At 51.1% G+C, this 20,445-nt stretch overlaps 1 protein-coding gene across 1 annotated transcript in view; it reads left to right on the top strand.

The window, feature by feature from the left end:
• Positions 1-3,303: 3,303 nt before the first annotated feature.
• The window catches only part of TTLL6 (tubulin tyrosine ligase like 6), a gene marked incomplete at both ends in the record, with an annotated part of 32,190 nt that continues 15,048 nt past the window's right edge, over positions 3,304-20,445 (top strand). The window contains 12 exons of the mRNA XM_082860824.1: positions 3,304-3,482; positions 4,339-4,376; positions 5,378-5,496; positions 5,634-5,764; positions 7,259-7,415; positions 8,190-8,333; positions 8,935-9,020; positions 13,918-14,143; positions 15,440-15,615; positions 16,908-17,096; positions 17,774-17,951; positions 18,905-19,186. Of these exons, the coding sequence (XP_082716950.1) occupies positions 3,304-3,482; positions 4,339-4,376; positions 5,378-5,496; positions 5,634-5,764; positions 7,259-7,415; positions 8,190-8,333; positions 8,935-9,020; positions 13,918-14,143; positions 15,440-15,615; positions 16,908-17,096; positions 17,774-17,951; positions 18,905-19,186 (1,905 nt within the window). The remainder of the gene's footprint in view (positions 3,483-4,338; positions 4,377-5,377; positions 5,497-5,633; positions 5,765-7,258; positions 7,416-8,189; positions 8,334-8,934; positions 9,021-13,917; positions 14,144-15,439; positions 15,616-16,907; positions 17,097-17,773; positions 17,952-18,904; positions 19,187-20,445) is intronic.

The raw sequence follows: 20,445 nt of genomic DNA, 5'->3' as shown, positions 1-20,445 counted from the left end.
CCTCTCTCTTAATGCTACTATATGGAAGATAATAGCACAGGGGCAGCTGTCACTTGGCTCCTGAATCACGGAGACAATAGGGAAAGACAGGGACTGGGACAGGCTGGAAAATGGCTAAAGAGGGAGCCATTGCTCGGCCCTAGTTGATTGCTGGCGTGAAGCAATGGGGACCTGCTTTTCCAAAGAGGAATGGAAATCTAGATTTTTATGAGAAATCTACGTTTCCTAGTTATTGGCAGCTACTTCTAGTTTACAGCTATAACAACTACCACCACCACCGTGGCCCAGTAAACATTTCTGTAGGCTAGATTCAGGACGCAAGCCCTGGTAGGCAACTTTTTCTTTTTTGGCGGTACGCGGGCCTCTCACTGTTGTGGCCTCTCCCGCTGTGGCGCACAGGCTCCGGACGCGCAGGCTCAGTGGCCATGGCTCACGGGCCCAGCCGCTCCGCGGCACGTGGGATCTTCCCAGACCGGGGCACGAACCCGTGTTCCCTGCATCGGCAGGCGGACTCCCAACCACTGCGCCACCAGGGAAGCCCGGTAGGCAACTTTTGAGTGAGCCATTCTCTTTCGAGGGTTGGAGAGAAGCCAGAAGGATTTAGCCTTGGGGATAAAACAGGAAGGAGAGGGCTGGGAGAAGAGAAAGCCCCCAAAGAGAAAGCAAATATAGTTACACGTGGCACTGACTGTTGTCTGCCGTCTTGCACCTGTCTCGGGTGCCTTCCAAGAGGTTCTCGTGTCATAGGTAGCCTAGTTTACAGGGGAAGGTGGGCAAGGCTGCCGTGATGAACCAGCTCCTGCAGAAGTATCAATACATGGGCTCCATCCCTTCCTTGCTTACGTGCCTGAGGCCCTCTTGTGCGAAAGTAAACAGAATTTGACTTTTTTGTTCTTCTCTTTGAGGCAGACACATATAAGCAGCCACGGCTTGTTTATACCACTTGGGCAAGGATTCGAAAAAGGGCACAGACAGCTCACAACTCCAGAGGCCAAATTCAGGGTCAGTTTTCTCTCCTCAAGTTAACATTAACATTTAGGTAAACGGAGCCAGTGCTCCTGGAGGGCTTGGTAAACAGGAGCTGTTGTGGAGGCCATGGGGGGGGAGATGGCCGTTTACCTGGCAGGAAGGGAGCAGCCCAACGTCAAGATCTCATGTACTATTGTCCTCTTGAGCTTTTGCCAGGAATGTGCCCGTTCACTAAGAGAAACTGACTCACAAGACCCAGGTTTCATCGTTAATTGTGCTGAGCACAACCCTTTCTCCCCCTGTTCCGGTGTCACCACAGAGGCCTTGGGTGTTAAGGGACAGCCCTCTTCAGCAAGAGAGAGAAACAAGTGGCAATCCCTGGCCATTAAAAAACTCTGCTCTCCCTCTGAGAAGTGGCTACGAGCATTCAGTGAGATCGTATATGTGACAATTCTTTGGAAAGCCTAAAGAATGATGCCCATGTAAGGGTTTATCATGAAATTATTCATAGGTAGCCTCTGAGTTAGAGCCCCCTTCCCCATTCTGGTTTGAGAAAGAAGCAGAGAGAGGTGGCAGGGTGTATTAAAGTTAAAAAAAAAAAAACCTGGCCGTAAGGTATAAAAGTTGTCTAGAATTAGCACGGTTGGGTACAGAGGGGAGATGATTCCCAAGAGATTGTGTGACTCTGGTGAGCCTGCTATCATTGCACATTGCTGGTGGTAGTCGAAATTGTTGGAATCCCTCTGGGAAATAACATGGTGATATAAATAAATAAATAAAATATCAGAGGCTACATAATTTTCATATTCATTAACTTAGTAATTCTAGTTCTGGATCAATATCTTAAGAATATAATCCTGAAGAAATACAAGCTCTTCTGTACATGAAAGTGTGCATTTTAGAGCTATTTATGTCATAGCAAGATTGAAAGCAACTTACATTGCCAGTAATAGGGCAATGGTTGGTTAAATTCAGACACGTTCCTTCAATGGGATATTATTACACAACCATTAAAAATTAGAACTATGTAAACTTTGCCACAGCCAAAAGGATGGTTATGTTATGATAGTAAGTGGGCAAAAGCAGATACAGAATTGTTTATCTATTATGGTTACAATCCTATAAGAATAATTATGCTTAGAAATTTAGAATAAAGAAGAATACACAGTAGGGCCAAAGTTGCTATGTTAGCTACGGGTGACTTCCCACACTGCCCTTTTCTGAGCTTCCTTTAATGTTATGGTATTTCAATGATAATAATACATTAGAATAAATTATAATAAAGATATTATTAATACCTTTTTTCAAAGCCAAAGAGTTTGTGAGGAAAGAACAGGGTAAGTAGCAAGAAGAGAGAGGGCCTGAAATAGTGAGGAGGTTGGCGGGCTTCGGGAGGTGAGGAGAGGAGGGGAAGCACCAGAAATTTGGCCTTATGGTCGTAGAAGCCTCAGATGCGAAGAGGATATGAACCAGTTTATTGGGCCTGGGCAGTTCTGGGTACCCAAAGGCAGACTAAGCACATTCCTAAGGATTAGTGAAGCAGGGGCATTAAAAACCATGTCAAAAAATTTGATATTTGAAATTTCAAGCAAACATCACAGAAGTCATCATGGGGGCGGCGGGGGTGGGAGTGGAATGGGAACTTTGCTGGACTTCCTTGTAGGTATTTTACAATTTGGTCTTGCTTTTATTTTGAATTGGATGGTGAGGGAGACACTGTAGCCCCTTCTGTGGTTGAGGTCTCCGAAGGGCTGCATCTGGCCCCGGGCTTGAATCTTGTTCAACCAGCTACGAGTCAGTCCTGCACTCCTGAGCGCCAGTTGTGTTCACTCTCAGGCCAGCAGATGGTGGGAGGGAGGTTTGGTGCAGAGCCCAAATAGTTAACAGACCTCCTCAAAGCACCTCGTCTGCACCCACGGGGACTAACTCCCTCAGCTAGGGAGGCTTAGGGCTTCGTTCTGAGGCTGTCTCCAGACGCTCACTCACTTTAATAATAAGATTGTTTATGGCATGGTGCCATGCATAGCATCTCAGCTTGCTTCTGAAAACCCCAGGAGGGAAAAACCAAGGCCAGTGTTGGCTGAATGAGTCCCCAAGGTCATAGTCATGGCAAAAGGTGGAATCAGCTCCTTGCTGAAGCCTGCACCAACTGTGGAGGTGGCGTGGCATTTTATAAACTGCAACCTGTTGTCTGGTCTCTGAGCGCTGGTCCACCGCCCACAAGAGCAAGGGAGGGGGGTCCCCCTGCAGGTGGATCCGAGTAACTGCCACTCCATTTACCCTCTCTCCAGGGGAGGACCCGTGTTTCCCCAGAGCTTCCTCCAGGCAGGGGAGATGCTCCAGTGCCTGCTTTTGGAAGGAGAGGAAGGGACAGACTCGGAAGAGAGAGAGGACAGTTCCATAGAAGATTCAAAACAAATCGTCACGCTGGCTTTTGTGAGAGAGAACACTGGGGCTCAAAATGGGCTTCAGCATGCCCAGCAGCAAGGCAAGAAGAAGAGGAAGAAAAAGAGGTTAGGACTGAAAGATGAGGAATGGGGATCCATGTTGGTAAGAGCAGGAGGGACCTGGAGCGGGGCGGGCCTCGGCTGCTAAGGAGTGGGTAAAGGAGAAACTGTGCAGAGTAAAAATCACACCACTTTTGGTTCATATAAAAAGAACCCACTTTTGATCATCTGTTTTATAGAATCAAATAATGGTGTGTAATATAAAACCGTGCCCGTCCTAATCTTCATTCTGTTTGTGTTTAGAATCCCTTTAAAAAATTGTGTGGGGAGAGACGATGGATTTCCTTGTTTTAAGAAAGTACTTAAAGTACTTGTAACAGAATCACGCCGACTTCTCAGGATCTGACCGCAGCTTCCACATTCTAGTTCTTATTTAATATCTTGCCATACCTTTTGCTCCATTCTGGAGGGGGAGTGAATTCCTCCTCAGACTGATTGATGTCTGAAAGCTTGTCTGCTTTCTAACTCACAGCTTCCCTTAATGGGGGGGGCAAGAGGAGGGAGGCCATGAAGTATTTTGGCCAAAAAGATATTCACTTCCTGTTCCCGATGGGCCACTGGAGTAAAAGGATTGAGGAGGCGATGATGTTAATATGAAGCTTCAAGCAAAATCAGCTATAATCACAATACAGAATTTCTAGCTCGTGGGCAGAGTAACAGTACTCTGAACCCATGTTTTCTGTCACTCTGCAACCCTGGGGATTTGTGTCCTCAGTAACAGGGATGGTCAAACCGGGCTTAGCGGGACCACTTAGGTATCAGGCAGCTCCACGTGGGACACGATGTTTCTACGTGCAGCCCCTTGTTCTGGCATGTGTGTCTGTCTCTGTCTTGGTGTTTTCCCCTTTCTCTTTTCCAGATGATTGGTGATCAATCTATCCAGCTGCCGATATGAGAGTGGTGAGCACCTGCATTCAAGGCACCCACCATGGGGACCCACTGGATTCCCCCAAAGAGTTGGGAAGGCTCACTCATATATTCTTCTTTCTTTTTTTGTTTTTGAAGGGTGATTTTTTAAAAAAAATTATTTATTTTATTTTTATTTTCTGACTGCGTTGGGTCTTTGTTGCATGCCCAGGCTTTCTCTAGTTGCCGCGAGTGGGGGCTACTCTTTGTTGCGGTGCACGGGCTTCTCACTGTGGTGACTTCTCTTGTTGTGGAGCACGGGCTCTACACTCATGGGTTCTAGAGCACAGGCTCAGTAGTTGTGCCACATGGGCTTAGTTGCCCCGCGGCATGTGGGATCTTCCCGGACCAGGGCTTGAACCCGTGTCCCCTGCATTGGCAGGCGGATTCTTAACCACTGCACCACCAGGGAAGTCCACTGTTTTCATTTCGAATTTGGGTGCTTTAGCTTGGTCCTGACTCTCCTGGTCACTGCAGGCCCTTCTTTTTTTCCAGGCTCTTGAAGGCATTTGAGTTTGTGTTGGAGTCAGCTCCTAGTTATTAAGATTAATGGGGACCGGGGAAGAAGGACGTGATAGCACGTATATGGTTTTGAAATACACTGCATAGTTTTTTCTGTCAATTTACCTTGCTAATTAAGCTTGGCTCTGGTCGACGTTAAGGATTAGTTTATATCCCCTGAACATTCAGTGCTAGTGCTTGGAGGAAACCCAGAGGCCTACTTCCTGGCAAGGGTGGTTGAAACATTCACCCCAGAAAACCTTCTGTGGAGGTCACTGGGCACAGGCTGTGTTCTCCAGGAGCTTTCCACTCTCCGTGTTCCTTTCTCGGCAACGGTGTGTCCAGATGGGGCAAGATGGCTTCCAGTCCCAAGGAGCCCAGTTGTCTGGCTTCAGTGTACGGTCTGGGAGCACCTAGAAACATAACCTCCCCACCACGTGCTCCTCCCCCACTTCCCGGCTGATGGGCCTTTCTTTCTCCACCTGCCACGGCAGTGCGTAGGGCTGCCCAACAGTATGGCCTTCGAGAGGGAGGGGAAAACGACGACTGGACTCTCTACTGGACTGACTACTCGGTGTCGCTGGGGCGGGTGATGGAAATCAAAAGTTACCAGGTATCTGGGTCAGAGCTGGTCCTCTGTGTAAGCGTGGCATCTACCCCGTGGAGCCCCAGTCTTATGACTGTCCCCAGGGGGAGCTCATGGGTACTCCCATGGGCCCCCTTGTTCACGACTTCCGGCTTCCTTTGCAGAAAATCAATCACTTCCCAGGGATGACTGAAATCTGCCGCAAGGACTTGCTGGCCAGGAATATGAGCCGCATGTTAAAGATATTCCCAAAAGATTTCCACTTTTTCCCTAGGACCTGGTGTCTTCCTGCTGAGTGAGTGCCCACCTGCGCCCCTTTGTCCACTCCCCACCGCCAGTTTACATTTTCCACTTGCCCCCGAGTCCCTGGTTGCTACTTTCCCTTCCCATAGGGTCTCCCATCTCTCTCTCCTCTTCAGGAAGAGAAGGAATAAAGGGTGCGTCCAAGGTTGAGAAAACACAAGGCTCTGCCTATACAATTAGATGACATTTAGGGGCTGGGTGCCTTGGAGCCTGTGCCTGCAGTTGGGATGAGAATTTGTTCTGACCTTGAAAGCTGTTGATTTTGAACTTGTTCCAGCCTTTTCACTGTGCACTTTCGGAATTTTTAAGGCCCTCGAGCATTTCTGGAGGGAGTGAGGTAATCGTTAGCACCCAGGTTAGGAGCAGGGAGGGACACCTAACCTCTGACCCATGGCAGTGCCGTGGATGGCATTCAGCCTTTTCCCATCTCTGGTCTCACTATATCCACCTGGAAAATGGACATCCTTCCTGGTACCTAAAATACTCTGGACCACATCACGAGAAGCAGGAGGAATGTGAGATGACGTGAGCATGACCTGGGTACAGTCTGGTGTTTGGGACGAGGTGGGGGAGTAGAGAAGCATTGACATCAGAATTATACCTACTCACAAAGGCCCCCCAGGAATCCCACTCTCCCGTCTCCCCCCAGTGCTTTCCCAAACCAAGCGCCCCAGGGGTTCTCAGCCTTTCCTAACTTGTCTGGAACAATTTGCAGAGCTTAGCAGCAACTTCAGAGAAAATGTGTTTGCCATCGGGTTGACAGGCGCCTCCAGATTTCATGGCCACTGAGGGACATTGCAGTCATGTGACTTCTCCAGGGGTGGCAATGCTCCTTTGAGTTAAAATGCAAAACAAGAAGTATAGCAAGCCTGCGATTTATAATCCTTTAAGTTGGTTTCTTTCTTCTGAATATACTTTCTTCAAACTACATTCAAAGATAGTACTTGCCCTGTCACGCTCTAGCTGGAGTGGAGGTGTTACAGAGGAAAGGCTGAAGCCCAGAGCAGGGGAAGAGACGGATGGATCCAAAGTCACATCATTTGTCAGGGCCTGAGTCAGATTCAGAACTTCACACTTCTTGTCTGCAAACTCAGAGAGCCGAAGCGCTCGGATCACAGTTACCTTTGTGGGGTGTGCGGCGTGGACCGGCACCGTGCCCGCATCGTGTCATGTGTGAGATAGCTGTCATTGTCTTCCTTGTGTAGATGATGGAATTGAGGCTTAGAGAGGTCAAGTCCTGGTAAAGGGCTACACCGTTGGTGAGTGCTGTTGCCGGGGCTGAAATCCAGATCTGAATTCCCTCCAGAGCCCATCTTCTCCGCTGTGTGTGCTCGACGGCCTCTCCTGTAACCAGATCTCTGGGCGTCTGTCTGTCAACTCCAGGGCTTTTGTCACTTTTTTCTTTTTTTTTTAAATAAAGAGCTAGCCTTCATTTTCACTGATCTCCCCACTAAAGGTGTCTCTCATTCTCTTCCTGCTCTGGTAGCTGGGGAGATTTGCAGAACTACAGCAGGTCAAGAAAAAATAAGGTGTACATCTGTAAGCCGGATTCGGGCTGCCAGGGCAGAGGAATATTCATCACCCGGACAGTGAAAGAAATCAAACCGGGGGAGGATATGATCTGTCAACTCTATATCTCAAAGGTACTTCCTCCTCGTGATTATTTATTTATCATCCACGGCAACCTCAGGCTGTAGCTCCGCTGGACTGGTTGTGAAAAGAGGGAAGGGAGGGTGGGGTGGGGGTGGAGCCAAGTCCTGCCTTGGACTTGGTCGGACCAAGCCTTCTGACCAGAGACGCGACATATGCCTGGGCCAGAGCGCCCTTGCCCTTGCACTCTTGTCGATTGGTCTGGCGCTGCCATGCTGGCCCCTTGCCTCTAACAGACGGCAGCTGGGAGAGCCCCTTGGGTCTGTGGAGGCCCCACCTCCTTTGGGAGAGGGAAGTAGCCCTGGAGAGAGCATGGTAACCAGCTGTCCATGACTGGAGGTATAGCCCTTTACAGGGAGGGAGCCTTCTAGAAGATGCGTAGGAGACCTGGCTGGCATTGCAATCCATACTGCAACTGCAGGGAGAACTCTGGCAGAAGTGCGACGGTAGCAAGCCCTGGGTGGTGACAACATGGCCTTCGTCACAGGCCTTTTTCATGTTATTTTGTCTTGTTGCCAGGAAAGCTCTTGGAGGTGGTTACTCATGCCATTTGACAGATGAGGAAACTGAGACCTGGTGTGGTTAGTGGCTTGCACAAGGTCACATAGCCTAAATCCCCTTGTCCCCCTCCCCAACCCCAGCCCAGCCTGGCCTCTGTAACGCAGGTAACACTGGAGCTGAAGCCATGAAAACAAGACAGGGCGCTAATGGGCTTCAAGTCGGGGTTTCTCCTCTGACGCCGTGTGTCTTCTGTTCTCTCCTCCCAGCCCTTTATCATCGACGGGTTCAAGTTTGACCTGCGGATTTACGTGCTCATGACATCCTGTGACCCTCTCAGGATTTTTGTGTACAATGAAGGACTGGCGCGCTTCGCCACCACCTCCTACTCCCGCCCCTGCCCAGACAACCTGGTGAGCTCGGGGACACGCCGCCTCCCCTCCTCTCTTAGCTGGTAAAAATTCCTAGTTGCACCTACATTCTCAAGGCATGGTGGATGTGGTTGTCACTTGCTGAACTGTGGTTTACTATGTGCCAGGGTGTATCTGTTCTTTTGTTTAGCCCTCCCCAAAGCCCTCAGTGATAGGGATTATCATCTCCAGTTTACAGATAAGGAAATTAAAATCCAGTTATAAGGGACTTGTCCGAGGTCACAGAGCTAGGAAGAGATGAGGTGGGGACTCGTGGCCTGACTGCAAAGCCACAGTTCCGTGGTGCTCAAGGAAAAGAAGGATGTGGGCAAGGCCCCAGCCCTCCCCCAACATCCCCAGGCCCTCAGGGCTCCTGAAGTCCCCCCTCAGCAGAGCGCCACCCAACCTCAGGAGTGGGAGTTTCTTATGCTCCAGGCTGTAGGATACGCCTTCTTACTTCCTCTGTTTTGCCAGTGTAAGTAAGCCCTAAGACGCCCCCTTTCTTTTCCATCTCCTTAAGCCCCAGGGGCCATGGAAGGGCACAGAGAGGAAGTGGAAGGCTGCCCTTCCTCCTGACCCCACAGACTTGTGTCTCTTTCCCCAGGACGATATCTGCATGCACCTGACTAATTATTCCATTAATAAGCACAGTTCCAATTTCCTTCGAGATGCTCACTCTGGCAGCAAGAGGTAAGGAAGCGGCTTCCCTTCTCTTTTCTTTCCCTGCTGGGCTCCGAGCTGCTCTCTGAGATTCTATCCAAACCCTGTCAGTCCCCATCAGTGTTTCCATCTTGGGTCACATGGTGTCAGAAAATATTTCTTTGCCTCTAAGCCCAGAACAGACTCCTTAGTCTCTGCCCTCTGGCTGTTAATCATTAAAAGAAGGCCACATCATAAACCCTAGGAGGTTGGGAGGAGGAGAGGTAAACACGAACTGTTTCCTCAGCAGGATACACACACACACACCAAAACATACTCTTATTACAGTTGGCCCTTCTGACATTTCTAGACCAACAGATATTTATCGATTGCTGGTCTGACACCGGAGAAGGACCTGCCAGGCCTGTGGTTCCCTGGGGTGTTGCTCCAACAGAGATTCTCAAGTGATGTGTCACGATGCCCCTGCTCTTTCTCTTGCATCAGACTTAAAGGACTGATAAACAGGCAGTCTGTTTGGCTTCAGAGCATCAGAGAAGCACAGGAAATTTCATGACTCCCTTGGTAGCAGAGTTCCAAAAAGCAAATGGAAAAGGTTAAGCCTGCTGGAAGGGGACGTGTTGGGCTGGCAGGAGGCGATCTCCCCCTTGTTGGAGGGCGCTGGCCACCCGACTTTGCCCACAGCTCCCACACTTCCTCTTTGCCCACCTGGTCTGTGGGCACCCTCTGGCCGCCTGCGCGGTTGCATGTTGAACATCGGGGCGCAGTGAGGCCTGGCTTCCGGTCCCCGCTCTGACCCACGCCAGCTGAGTCAGCTGGAGCAAGTCCCTTCACCTCTCTGAGCTTCCATTTCTTGGTCTGTAGAATAGGGCAGTGAGACGCCCTGCCCTGCCCACCTCGTAGGGTCACTCTGAGACTCAAGTGACCTGTGACAGAGCGCAGATATTGCTTGTAGTTACTGTGATTTCTCCTTCGTCTAAAGGCATGTCATCAAAGGGCCCTCATCTCCTTCCTCTTACGAGAATGGACACCCCACTAACAGGCTTTGGGCCCTCAGGCTGTGATGGGGGGGCGTGTTATGTGGCGCCAGGGCTAAGGTGAGGGTGTGGCGTATTGTTCTGCTACCCTAATTCCCCCTCCCCCCTTCCCCTTCCTTCTCCTCGCCTCACTCACGGGGGCCTGGCCTCATCCCTCTTCTCCATCCTCCCTCCTGCTGGAGCTGTCGGCTGCCCCCCCTTCCCCTGCCCCTGCATTACCCCCCACCTGTCCCCCTGCGGTGCTCCAGGCCCATCTCTCCTCAGCTGCACCTGGATGTCTCCCCGTTGCTTCCAGCTCAGCATTTCCCAATGTCACGTGTTCTCTCACATCACTTCCACCTCAGCAGTCCAAACTTCCCCCTCTCTAACTTCTAACCTGCAGGACTGGAGAGTTTGATGTCATCTTAGATGTTTCCTTTTCCAGCATGTCATTGAATTCTGAAGTTTCCTCCTTCAAATGTCCCTCCATCCCTTCCTTTCCACCAGACGTAGCCTCATCCTCATCCTCGACAGCCGCACGGCCTCCTCACTCTTCTTAGCCCCAGCCACCTCTGCTTAACCTTTCTGTACCTCCGGTTTCTCCTCTCTAAAATGACGCAATAAGGAATTCCCAGGCAGTCCAGTGGTTAGGACTCTGCAATTCCACTGCAGGGGGCCCGGGTTTGATCCCTGGTCGGGGAGCTGAGATCCCGCAAGCCGCAGGGCGCGGCCCAAAAATAAATAAATAAAATGCATCCCGGCTGGCCAGCCTCACAAATATGCCGTAAGGACCTATTGAGATGATGGGTATGAATAGGCCTCAAAAACAATACCCCCTATGCAAGTGGGTGCTGTTATTATTACACATTCCGTATACTCATTACTTCTGCTCTCAGGTAACCAGTGTGGCTCCCAGGTGCCTAGAGCATCCGATTCAAACTCCTCTGCTTGCTGTATGCTTTGACCAGACCCCATTTCCCACTATTATTATTACTACATTAATAGTTACCATTTTATTTGTTGAGCGCTTCCTGTCTGCCAGGCACTGCTCTAAGAAATTTACATTCCTCAACCTATTTAATCCTCATAACAACACTATAAAGTTGGCGTGATATGATCACCCCGATTTTGCATATTGGGGAACAGGTGTAAAAAGGTTAAGAAACTTGCCCAAGTTCGCACAGCTAGGAAGTGGCAGAGCTGGAATTAACCCTGGAGTCTGTGCCCTTAACCACTAGCGGTACTGCCGGTGCCACCCGCTCCGTGGTGTTCTCCCAGGACACTCTTTTGCTCATTTTTTTTTTTTTTTTTTTTTTTTTTGCGGTACGCGGGCCTCTCACTGTTGTGGCCTCTCCCGTTGCGGAGCACAGGCTCCGGACGCGCAGGCTCAGCGGCCATGGCTCACGGGTCCAGCCGCTTCGCGGCACGTGGGATCTTCCCGGACCGGGGCACGAACCCGTGTCCCCTGCATCGGCAGGCGGACTCTCAACCACTGCGCCACCAGGGAAGCCCTCTTTTGCTCATTTTTGATACACAGGCCTTGCTCATTCCCATCTCTCTGCCTTTGCTCAGCTCCAACTGAAAACATGGGAGAACGTCCTTGAAGGCCCTTTTGTCAAACTAAGCTTCCGTGTTGCCTTCTCTGACCTGGTTCTAGGTGCTGGTTCAGCCATATAACCATTGCAGTGTGGGTGAAACCCATCTTCTCTGTGGGCCTCTGATTCCTCACCTGTCAGATGAGAGGACTGGCTTCCATCTCTAAGGACAAGCCTATGGAATCCGAGTCTAACCACCCCCAGTAACCTCTCTGTCTCTGGACTCCCACCACCCTCACGGTCAGCATCAGCTGCAGCCCGTAACTTCTCTGTGCTTGGGGCACATGTTTTCCTTGTGTCCCCAATGGTACTTAAGTTCCTTGTTGGTTAGAATGGTGCCCTGGCCTTCTAGGTGCCTCCTGTGTTGCGGGGCAGAGTCCTTTCCTTTTCTCCCTCCTGTTTGCTTTCACCTTTCCTCATCTTCCTCTTCCCCATCTTTTGAGACAATCTGCTTCTCCTACTAGTCCATCCCCTACCTCAAATTCCCCCCTCCCTAGCCTGAGGCCAGCTGTACCAGCAGTAAACCCCTGCCAGGCTGCAAACTCAGTAGGAGCAATGAAGAAGAAGAAAAACTGGAAACCTGGCAGGCCTCTGGGGCAGAGACCGGGTCCTCTTCGTCTTTCAGGGTGCCTGGCACATAGCTAGTGTGTTCAATTGAATGGACTAGCCACTGGCCGTTATGAAATTGCACAATTATGTGTATTCATTGTGATGTGCCTGAGTCATCAAGAAGAGGTTATGTTATGATTCATAACGTCTGTTATAAGAAGGTAGAGGTGTGTATAATCTACTCTGGGAACATTTATTTTCCAGTTAGGCAAATTAAACACTTTTTTTTTTTTTTTTTGCACTTGAAAGGGTTGCTTTCAAGCGACCTGGAAAATTCATGTACGTGCAACACTCCGTCCTTGACAATGGCAGGTAGAAAAGGTGCCTCTATATTGAGTGGCCTCTGTTTATCTGTCGTGATATAAATGCATCTTTGGTTGTCTCATTGTGTGCTGACTCCTCAAATGGTCCTTAGGCTTCCCAGAAGAGAAGTGCTGGTTTCTTGGGATCCCCTCATTGCATGAGTTTTGCACACACAGCAGGTCCTTAGCAAATGTGCATTGGCTCCATTGACGGGAGTCCATCTAGCTCTTTGGATGGCCCGGCTGAGCTGTGTTTCCTGTCTTCTCATCCTTCTCTTTGTTCTTCATTCCCCCGCATCGCCCGTATTTCCTCCTCCAATATTTCCACTTCCCACTTTGGCTCTCTGTGCACACCTGTGTGCGTGTGAGGGGGTGAGTGTCTGTCCCCGCCATTGCCTTTGGGACCTGTCAGATTCTCCCTGTCTCTGTACTGCCCAGCTCAGAGCTGATCGGAGCATTTCCTCAGATGTTTCCTCACAAACCTCTCCTCATGGGGTAGATATCCTCTGATTTCTGTGATAGGGTGACCAGCCATCTAGGTTTGCCTGTGACTGAGGGGTTTCCTGGGATGTGGGACTTTCAGCTCTAAAATCAGACTGTCTGGTTTGCCCTGGGACAGTTGGTAACCCTATCTGTTGAGATGCCCTGGGGTTTCCTTTCCCCTCTGGTCAGCCCTTTAGGGGGTTAACAATGAACAAAATTTCTGTGTCTTTAGCGTCCCCAGAATCCCCTCAGATAGCTGAGGTGGAACCCAGGTATCGGTGGCCTTAAAAGCCTCCCTAAGTGCTTCTAATGAACACCACAGGCTGAGAAACCATTGCCTCCAAAGCAAAACCATGATGTAAGGTATTTTTTTTTTTTGCGATACGTGGGCCTCTCACTGCTGTGGCCTCTCCCGTTGCGGAGCACAGGCTCTGGACGCGCAGGCTCAGCAGCCATGGCTCACGGTCCTAGCTGCTCCGCGGCATGTGGGATCTTCCCAGACTGGGGCACGAACCCGTGTCCCCTGCATCGGCAGGCGGACTCTCAACCACTGCGCCCGGAAGCCCGTAGGGTGTGTTTTAAAAAAATTTTTTATTCATCCATTCAGCTTTCACCTGGGATACCGAATGCCTGCCCCAGCCCACAGGTGCTTTCTATGTTACAGTGAAAGTGCCCAGGCCAGGGCTTACATGTCAGTATATCTCTGCCCACTCCAGGACGGTGGAGGCTTGAGGAGTACGGCCCTGCGGCTCCTGCAAGGTCCTCCTGAGCCGACACAGCCCTGGTATGACCCTGGCTCCTGGGTGTCCCTCCCCACTGGCTTTGGGGCCTTATCTTCTCCAGAAGTTTCTGGTTTCCAGCATGCCATGGCCTTAGATGACCAGAGGTGGGCTGCCCTGCCTCATGGCCCGTGGTTCCCTTCCAGGAAGCTCTCCACCTTCAACGTGTACATGGAGAGCCACGGCTACAACGTGGGGCAGATCTGGAGAGAGATCGAGGACATCATCATCAAGACGCTCATCTCGGCTCACCCCATGATCAAGCATAACTACCACGCCTGCTTCCGCAATCACACACTCAACAGCGCCTGCTTTGAAATCCTGGGCTTCGACATTTTGCTGGATCACAAACTCAAGCCCTGGCTGCTGGAGGTGCGGGCTTGGGGCGAGGGGTGAAACTGATGCCTGTTACCGGGGTGAGCCGGCCGGGCCCATCCTTCCACCCTCCCGCTCAGCCAGGATGTTGTAATCCACTTCCCAAGCCACTGCCCCCCAGAGGCGCTTGCTGCCTGGTGGCCACCAGAGGGAGGTAGACGGCCGGGAATTAGAGAATTCCTTGTGCCTTCTCGAGGTCCACCCAGACTTAGAAGCTCTGATCTCAGGCCCAGAGTGATTCTGAAGACAGCTCTACCTTTCATAACAGAGTCATCTCCCAGAAAGGGGTGGTTCTTCACCAAAGCTGGGTGGAGGATGTTCAAGATCAGACAGGAGCCACCAGGCTTGGTTCTCAGGGGCCTGGACCACTCAGTCCCAAGCACCAACGGAGAGCGGCCCGGTGTCTGTGGGCACGGGAATGGGTGGGGAGCCACTCAGTGAGTTTCTTGCCTCCCCCAGACCCATGGCGTGGTGGGAAGAGGAGGAAGAGAAGCTCCTGGGTGGCCTCCTCTCTTCCCGATTGGACCTGTGCAAGCAGCCCTCTCCCGTGGCTATTCAGGGTGCACGCCGGGAGTGGGGGTGGGAGTGGGGCTGCGGTACAAATCAGAGGTGCTGGTGACAGCTGCCAGTGACACAGCGTCAGCCCTCAGAGCGCAAGACCCAGATTTACAGATCAGGTTCCTGGGGCCTTGCCTTTCCTCCATTCCCAGCCCTTATTCCCAAGTGTGGCTGGGAAGGAGAATATGGCCGTTTGGAGCTCTCACCTGAAGAGCAGAATAAGCCACCAGGAGCAGGCCTTCAGAAACTGCTGGAAACCTTCAAATGTCACACAGTGCCTCTGAACAACGTAGACTCTTCTGTGGGCAGAAATGAGTCCTCTCCGTCCTCCCACCAGTCTCCCTGTCAACCCCGGTCAGGATCCCGAATGCATCACTCTCTCCCCACCTCCCAGCCTGGCCCCTTCCATCTACTCTCTGGGATGCACAGTGCACGGGACGGGGCACACGCACACCAGGTGGAGGGGAAACCAAAGACAGCCCCCCCCCCCGCCCCCTGCCGTGCTTCTCAGGAAGACAGGACTAAAATGAAAGCTAGTTAAACTGGAGGGGGTTCTGCTTCCTCCTTTCTTCACTGTGGCTCCAGTCTAGACCCTCTCTCCCTCTCCTTTCCACTCATCTTGGTAGCCAGGGCCCCGACCGAGGTGGGCTCGGGTGGTTCCCTGGAGGGGCCGTTTCGCCTCACACCCTGTTTGCACCCTGCCCAGCCTCCCCAGCTGCCGTCCTGCCCTCACAGGTCAACCACTCTCCGAGCTTCTCCACTGACTCCTGGTTGGATAAAGAGGTAAAGGACAGTCTGCTGTATGACACTTTGGTCCTGATCAACCTGAGAAGCTGTGACAAAAAGAAAGTCTTGGAGGAGGAGAGACAACGGGCGCAGTTCCTGCAGCAGTGTCGTTCTCGGGAGACCAGGTACAGTAATGGGTCAATTCTAGCAAATGATAATCCTGTTTGGAAAATTAATATATATTGGCAGGATGTGGCAGTTTGAACAGTTTTACTGTGGCTATTCCTTTGTTCCTAAAAATAGGAGATTAAGTTATAGACATAAATACCTGTGATGGAGATGAGTTTATTAATATCATATGAAGATCCAGGGATTACCAATTCAAAAGTAAAACCATTTATCTATACAAAAAGGAAGATTTGTCCATCCTCCCCTTGCCACTGTGTGGGCAGGAGCCTCTGTCGCCCTGCTCCCTGCTGGGTAGCATTTACCTTTCAACAGAGGCCTTCCTCTGTAGAGTGAGAAAGAAGACCGGAGCCTGGCCAAGGAGTGGCTTTGTTGCTTTTCAGATCCCACGGTGGCCCGCTGCCCCCCGCATGAGCAGAGCCAGCCTGATCCTTCGGGACTGAGCTTCTGGAACCGGGGCATGGCATCTCGGTTTGGATGGCACTGTGTTTCTCAGAGCGTGTTCACGTGCACTGTCTTCCCTGGAAGGGGGATGGGTAGGTGGTAGCATGGGGTGTTGTATGGTCCTAATTTTGGAGCTAAGAAGACCAAGACTCTGGAAGGGGAACTGCCTTGTACAGGTCACCTCGCTGGTAAGTGGCAGGTCTGGACACCGAGCCCGCTGGGTGGGCTGCCTTCCATTAAACTCCTGGAGAAGGAGGCAGCGTCAGCTAAGGGGCGGCCAGGGCCCTTCTCTGGATCAGTCTCCTCGTCATGACTTGCCCCTGGGTGGCTCAGGAGCTCCTGGTTTCCCTGCTGTAAAAGGGGCTTATCGTTCCTCGCTCCCTGACCTCCACCTCCCCGGGGGGCTGTGAGGAAGAATGAGATCATCACAGCTCATAAAAGCTCATCAGCCTTATCCACGAAGCCCTCAAATTTAGCAAAACACAAGCTGTCAGTTCGCCAGAGAAGGGTAGCAGGGGCTGTGATTGGGAAGATGGCGACAGTCTGCCTCATCAGAACAAAGCCAAGGGGGAAATAGGCTCTACTTGTAACGGGAGAGAATTTGGTGAGCTGTCAGGAAGACCGTTCCAACCAGCTCTCAGTACACTGTGACACTTGCTGTCCCGGGAGGGCTAGAATCTCCTTTCAGGGAAACATTCATGCGTTCATTTATTTAGGACTGACCACTGTTGCGTGCGAGGCCTCCGTCTGGCCCTAGATGACATCCGTGTCCTTGGAAAGGCCATGTCCTCTCCAAGCTCGGTCCCAGGAAACCCTAACTGCAGCCCTGTGTTCTGCTTCCCAACAGGAAGGAGGAAGTCAAGGGCTTTCAGGCCGTGCTTCTAGAGAAAACTGAGAAGTATGAAAAGGAAAACTGTGGAGGCTTCCGCCTGATTTATCCCAGTGTGAATTCGGAGAAGTATGAGAAGTTTTTCCAGGACAACAACTCCCTCTTCCAGAATACAGTTGCCTCCAGGGCTCGGGAGATGTATGCCCGGTAGGAAGGCTCCTGGGGCTAGGGGAGCAGGGTGTTGGGGGAAGAGGGGTTTGCCTGACCTGAGGGGTAACCTTGGGGCAGCCTTGAAGTTGTTTTGGTCTCGCAAGGACCAGGAATCGTAAGATTCTTTGGTGTGGGATGTTGTTAAGTGGATATGGGGCTGTTTCTAGAAACTCACCCATGAGACAGGCACCCCCACCCCACTCCAGCATGCCCAGCCCCTCAGGGCTGCCTCCTGGATTCATGCAGGTGTCAAATCTAAGGACCGGAAGGGGCTCATCCCATTCGGTCCATTCCCCGCCCTCCACCTCATTTCATGGAGCAGAAAAAGGATCGTACAGCAGATAACAACAGAAGAGGCTCTAGAACCCCTGTCTCCTGAGTCATGTGACTGAGTTATTTCCGTCACATCATTGGCCAGAGAAGCCCAGCATGTGAAGGGGTCCAACGTGGGAGCCCCTAACTTTAGCGTCCTACCGAGACCTTCTTCCCAGCACCTGCCAGTTGTGGGATCTGGCCTACTGGGAAGTGAAGAGAGAAGTGGGGTGTGGTGAGTGGGGTGCAGCCCGCCACTCCACTCTATGAGGTGGGCAGGGCAGGGTGTCTCATTGCCCTCAAGGAGAGTGTCCACATTCCCAGCCCATCCCTAACCTACATGACTGTTCCTCACTGGGCAGGCAGCTGATCCAGGAGCTGAGACTGAAACAGGAGAAAATATCCTTCCAAACGAAAGATAAGAGGGTGGAAATGCAGGGGGAATCAGCAGGCGAGCGAGCGAGAGGCAAGAGCACGCAGAACTGGCGACAGAAACAAAGGCAGGAGTCCAAGACCGCCACCAGCCCGGCCTCCAAACAAGTAAACCTGGATGGGAGGGGAGCGCGCATGCCCAGCGCCCTTCCCTGGCTGGGGCCAGTCCAGGGGCGGGTGCTGAGGAGACCGCTACTGAGATCTCAGGCACACTGAGGGAATGGGGCCGCATGGAGAGCTGGGCCCCGGGAGGGGAGCCCGGAGGCCTTCAGAGGATCCCTCCATCCAGGCAGAGAGGACTCTCACTGGTCTGCCCTTCTTCCTTCAGCTGGAGTAAAAGCAGCTGGGAGGCTGACCACCATCCCCATGTAGGGAGTAGGCTCTAAGACTACCTGTGGTCATGGTCCCCAACTCTAGTTTGGGTTGGAATGCTCCCCTCCAGCAGGCCAGGGGCACAGCTGAGAGAGGAGGCCACAGGGAAAAGCTTCTGGGAGGCAGGACCTCAGAACACTACATGGGGTGACTGAACACAGCTGGTGCTTCCAGCCTGCTCTCTGCTCAAAGTGTGGACCAGCCTCTAGGCTGGGGCCAGCTATCCAGTTGTCCTATCATCTGAATCTCTGGATCCCCTGCTTCTCTGCCTAGCTCTCTCTTCTGGCTCCCTGGAAAGATTCATTGACTTTTCAGTCTATCTCCTTCTCAAAGACTTACCTGAAGGGACAGGTTTAGAGCAGGTTTTTATTTTTTAAAAAAATAAGTTTGTTAGGGTCATAGACTCTTAGAGAATCTGATAAAAAGCTATGGAATCTCTTGCCATAACGTATACAAAGATACAATTTTAAAACTGCAGTTTCAAGTGGCTCAAAGGCCCCGTGAAACCATCCGTGAGCCCTTTAGGGGTCCTTGAACCCCAGGTTAAGAGCCCCCGATTAGAGAGACTTTGATTCTGATTGCTTTCCTCTCCTCCTCATCTCCTTTGCACCTACCCTCGGGTGCAGATGATCTGGAAGTGGACAGAGCTGGGTTCCCATGGGCTATACGTTTGGTTTCCTCCTTCCCAGTACCTCCAGCCATTGACATTAGAGTCCTGCACACCCGACTTGCTGTCGAGCATCAGAGACACAAAGAAAAATGAGACAGACAGCAGCCTCGAGCAGGAGGCCCCCAGGGAGGAGGCTGGCCCTGCTCCCCATAAGCCTACATCTGCGAGGCCTTACAGCTCTATTACTGACTTGAGGAATTCAAGCCTCCTCAGCTGCTCCAGGCCAGAGCTCAGTAAACCCGTCTCCGGAATCGAGGAAGCCAAGTCCACCTCTGCAGGGAACACAGTCACCAGCACTGTGGTAAGTAGAGCAGTCTGCCTTCCCTGAGGGCCGAACTGGTGGTGGGGTGGGGTGGGGGGTGAGGTAGGAGTCTGGCTTTCTGGTCCCTTCTCTGCACGTACTATGGCCCTTTGAGTAAGCCACTTACCCTCTCTGGGCCTCAATTTCCCCACTTGTGAAGCCCAAGTTGTGGAATGGCATACTGTTAGGAGTCTAGACCTATACCTTTAGGGCTTTTAGAAAGGCCGTCTTATGCATCCCCTCTTTTGGGCAGGTTACCGCCTGTTGTGTTAGTTTCTGTAGGGCCGCTGTAACAAATTACCATAAACTTGGTGGCTTGAAGCACGAATCCATTCTCTCACCGTTCTGGAGGCTAGAGATCTGAAAACAAGGTGCTGGCAGGGCCACACTCCATGTGAGGGCTCTCTAAGGAGGATCCTTCCTTCTTGCTAGATTCTGGTGGTTGCTGGCAATCCCTGGCATTCCTTGGCTTGTGGCAGCATAACTCCAATCTCTGCCCCTGTCATCACATGGACTTCCTGTGCTTCTCCTCTGTGTTTCTTCACGTGGCTTTATAAGGACACCAGTCATTGGATTTAGGGCTCACCCTAATCCAATATGAGCTTATTTTAACTTGAGATCTGCAAAGATCCTATTTCCAAATAAGGTCACGTTCTGAGGCTGTGGGTGTCCATGAATTTTCGGGGGGATATTGTTGAACCCAGTCCACGACCTAAACAGTGTTTTTCAAACTCCATTGTTGTACGGACACCTTTTGAAGGAAAGAAAGCTCTTTTAGATTCCAATTGTAAACTTAAATTATTTGTATAAATATATGCAAGTATAAAACCAGATATAAAGTCTTTACACGTATATAGCTCTTATGCAACTGCAAAACAAAACAAGTAGCACCAATAAAATTTGCATAAGATATTAATTTAATATGACAGTTGATTTTCTATTTTTCTGGAAACTAAGCTGCCACCTGAATGTAGTACCAACAATGCTAACACAGGTTCTTTTGTGTTCATCATACCTAGGCCCACCAAGAGCTATGTGATGACTCTACTATAACTACTGGAAAATCTTCCGCGTTGTTGGGTCTTTGCTTGGTCCAAATGCAGTGCAGAGTAGTGCAATGTTTTTCAAATTTCTAACCATAGCCCATAGTAGAAATTCATTTTATTTCATAGTCCATCACATACACACACATACAACTGGAGAAAATTTTCTAAAACAGTGCTTAGCCACACTGCATATAGTGACTCATTTTTTTTTTT

The sequence above is a fragment of the Leucopleurus acutus genome, assembly GCF_964270905.1.
Source record: "Leucopleurus acutus genome assembly, chromosome: 19".
Lineage (NCBI taxonomy): Eukaryota > Metazoa > Chordata > Mammalia > Artiodactyla > Delphinidae > Leucopleurus > Leucopleurus acutus.
The sequence above is the reverse complement of the archived record's forward strand: the minus strand, read 5'-3'. Positions and strand labels throughout refer to the sequence as shown.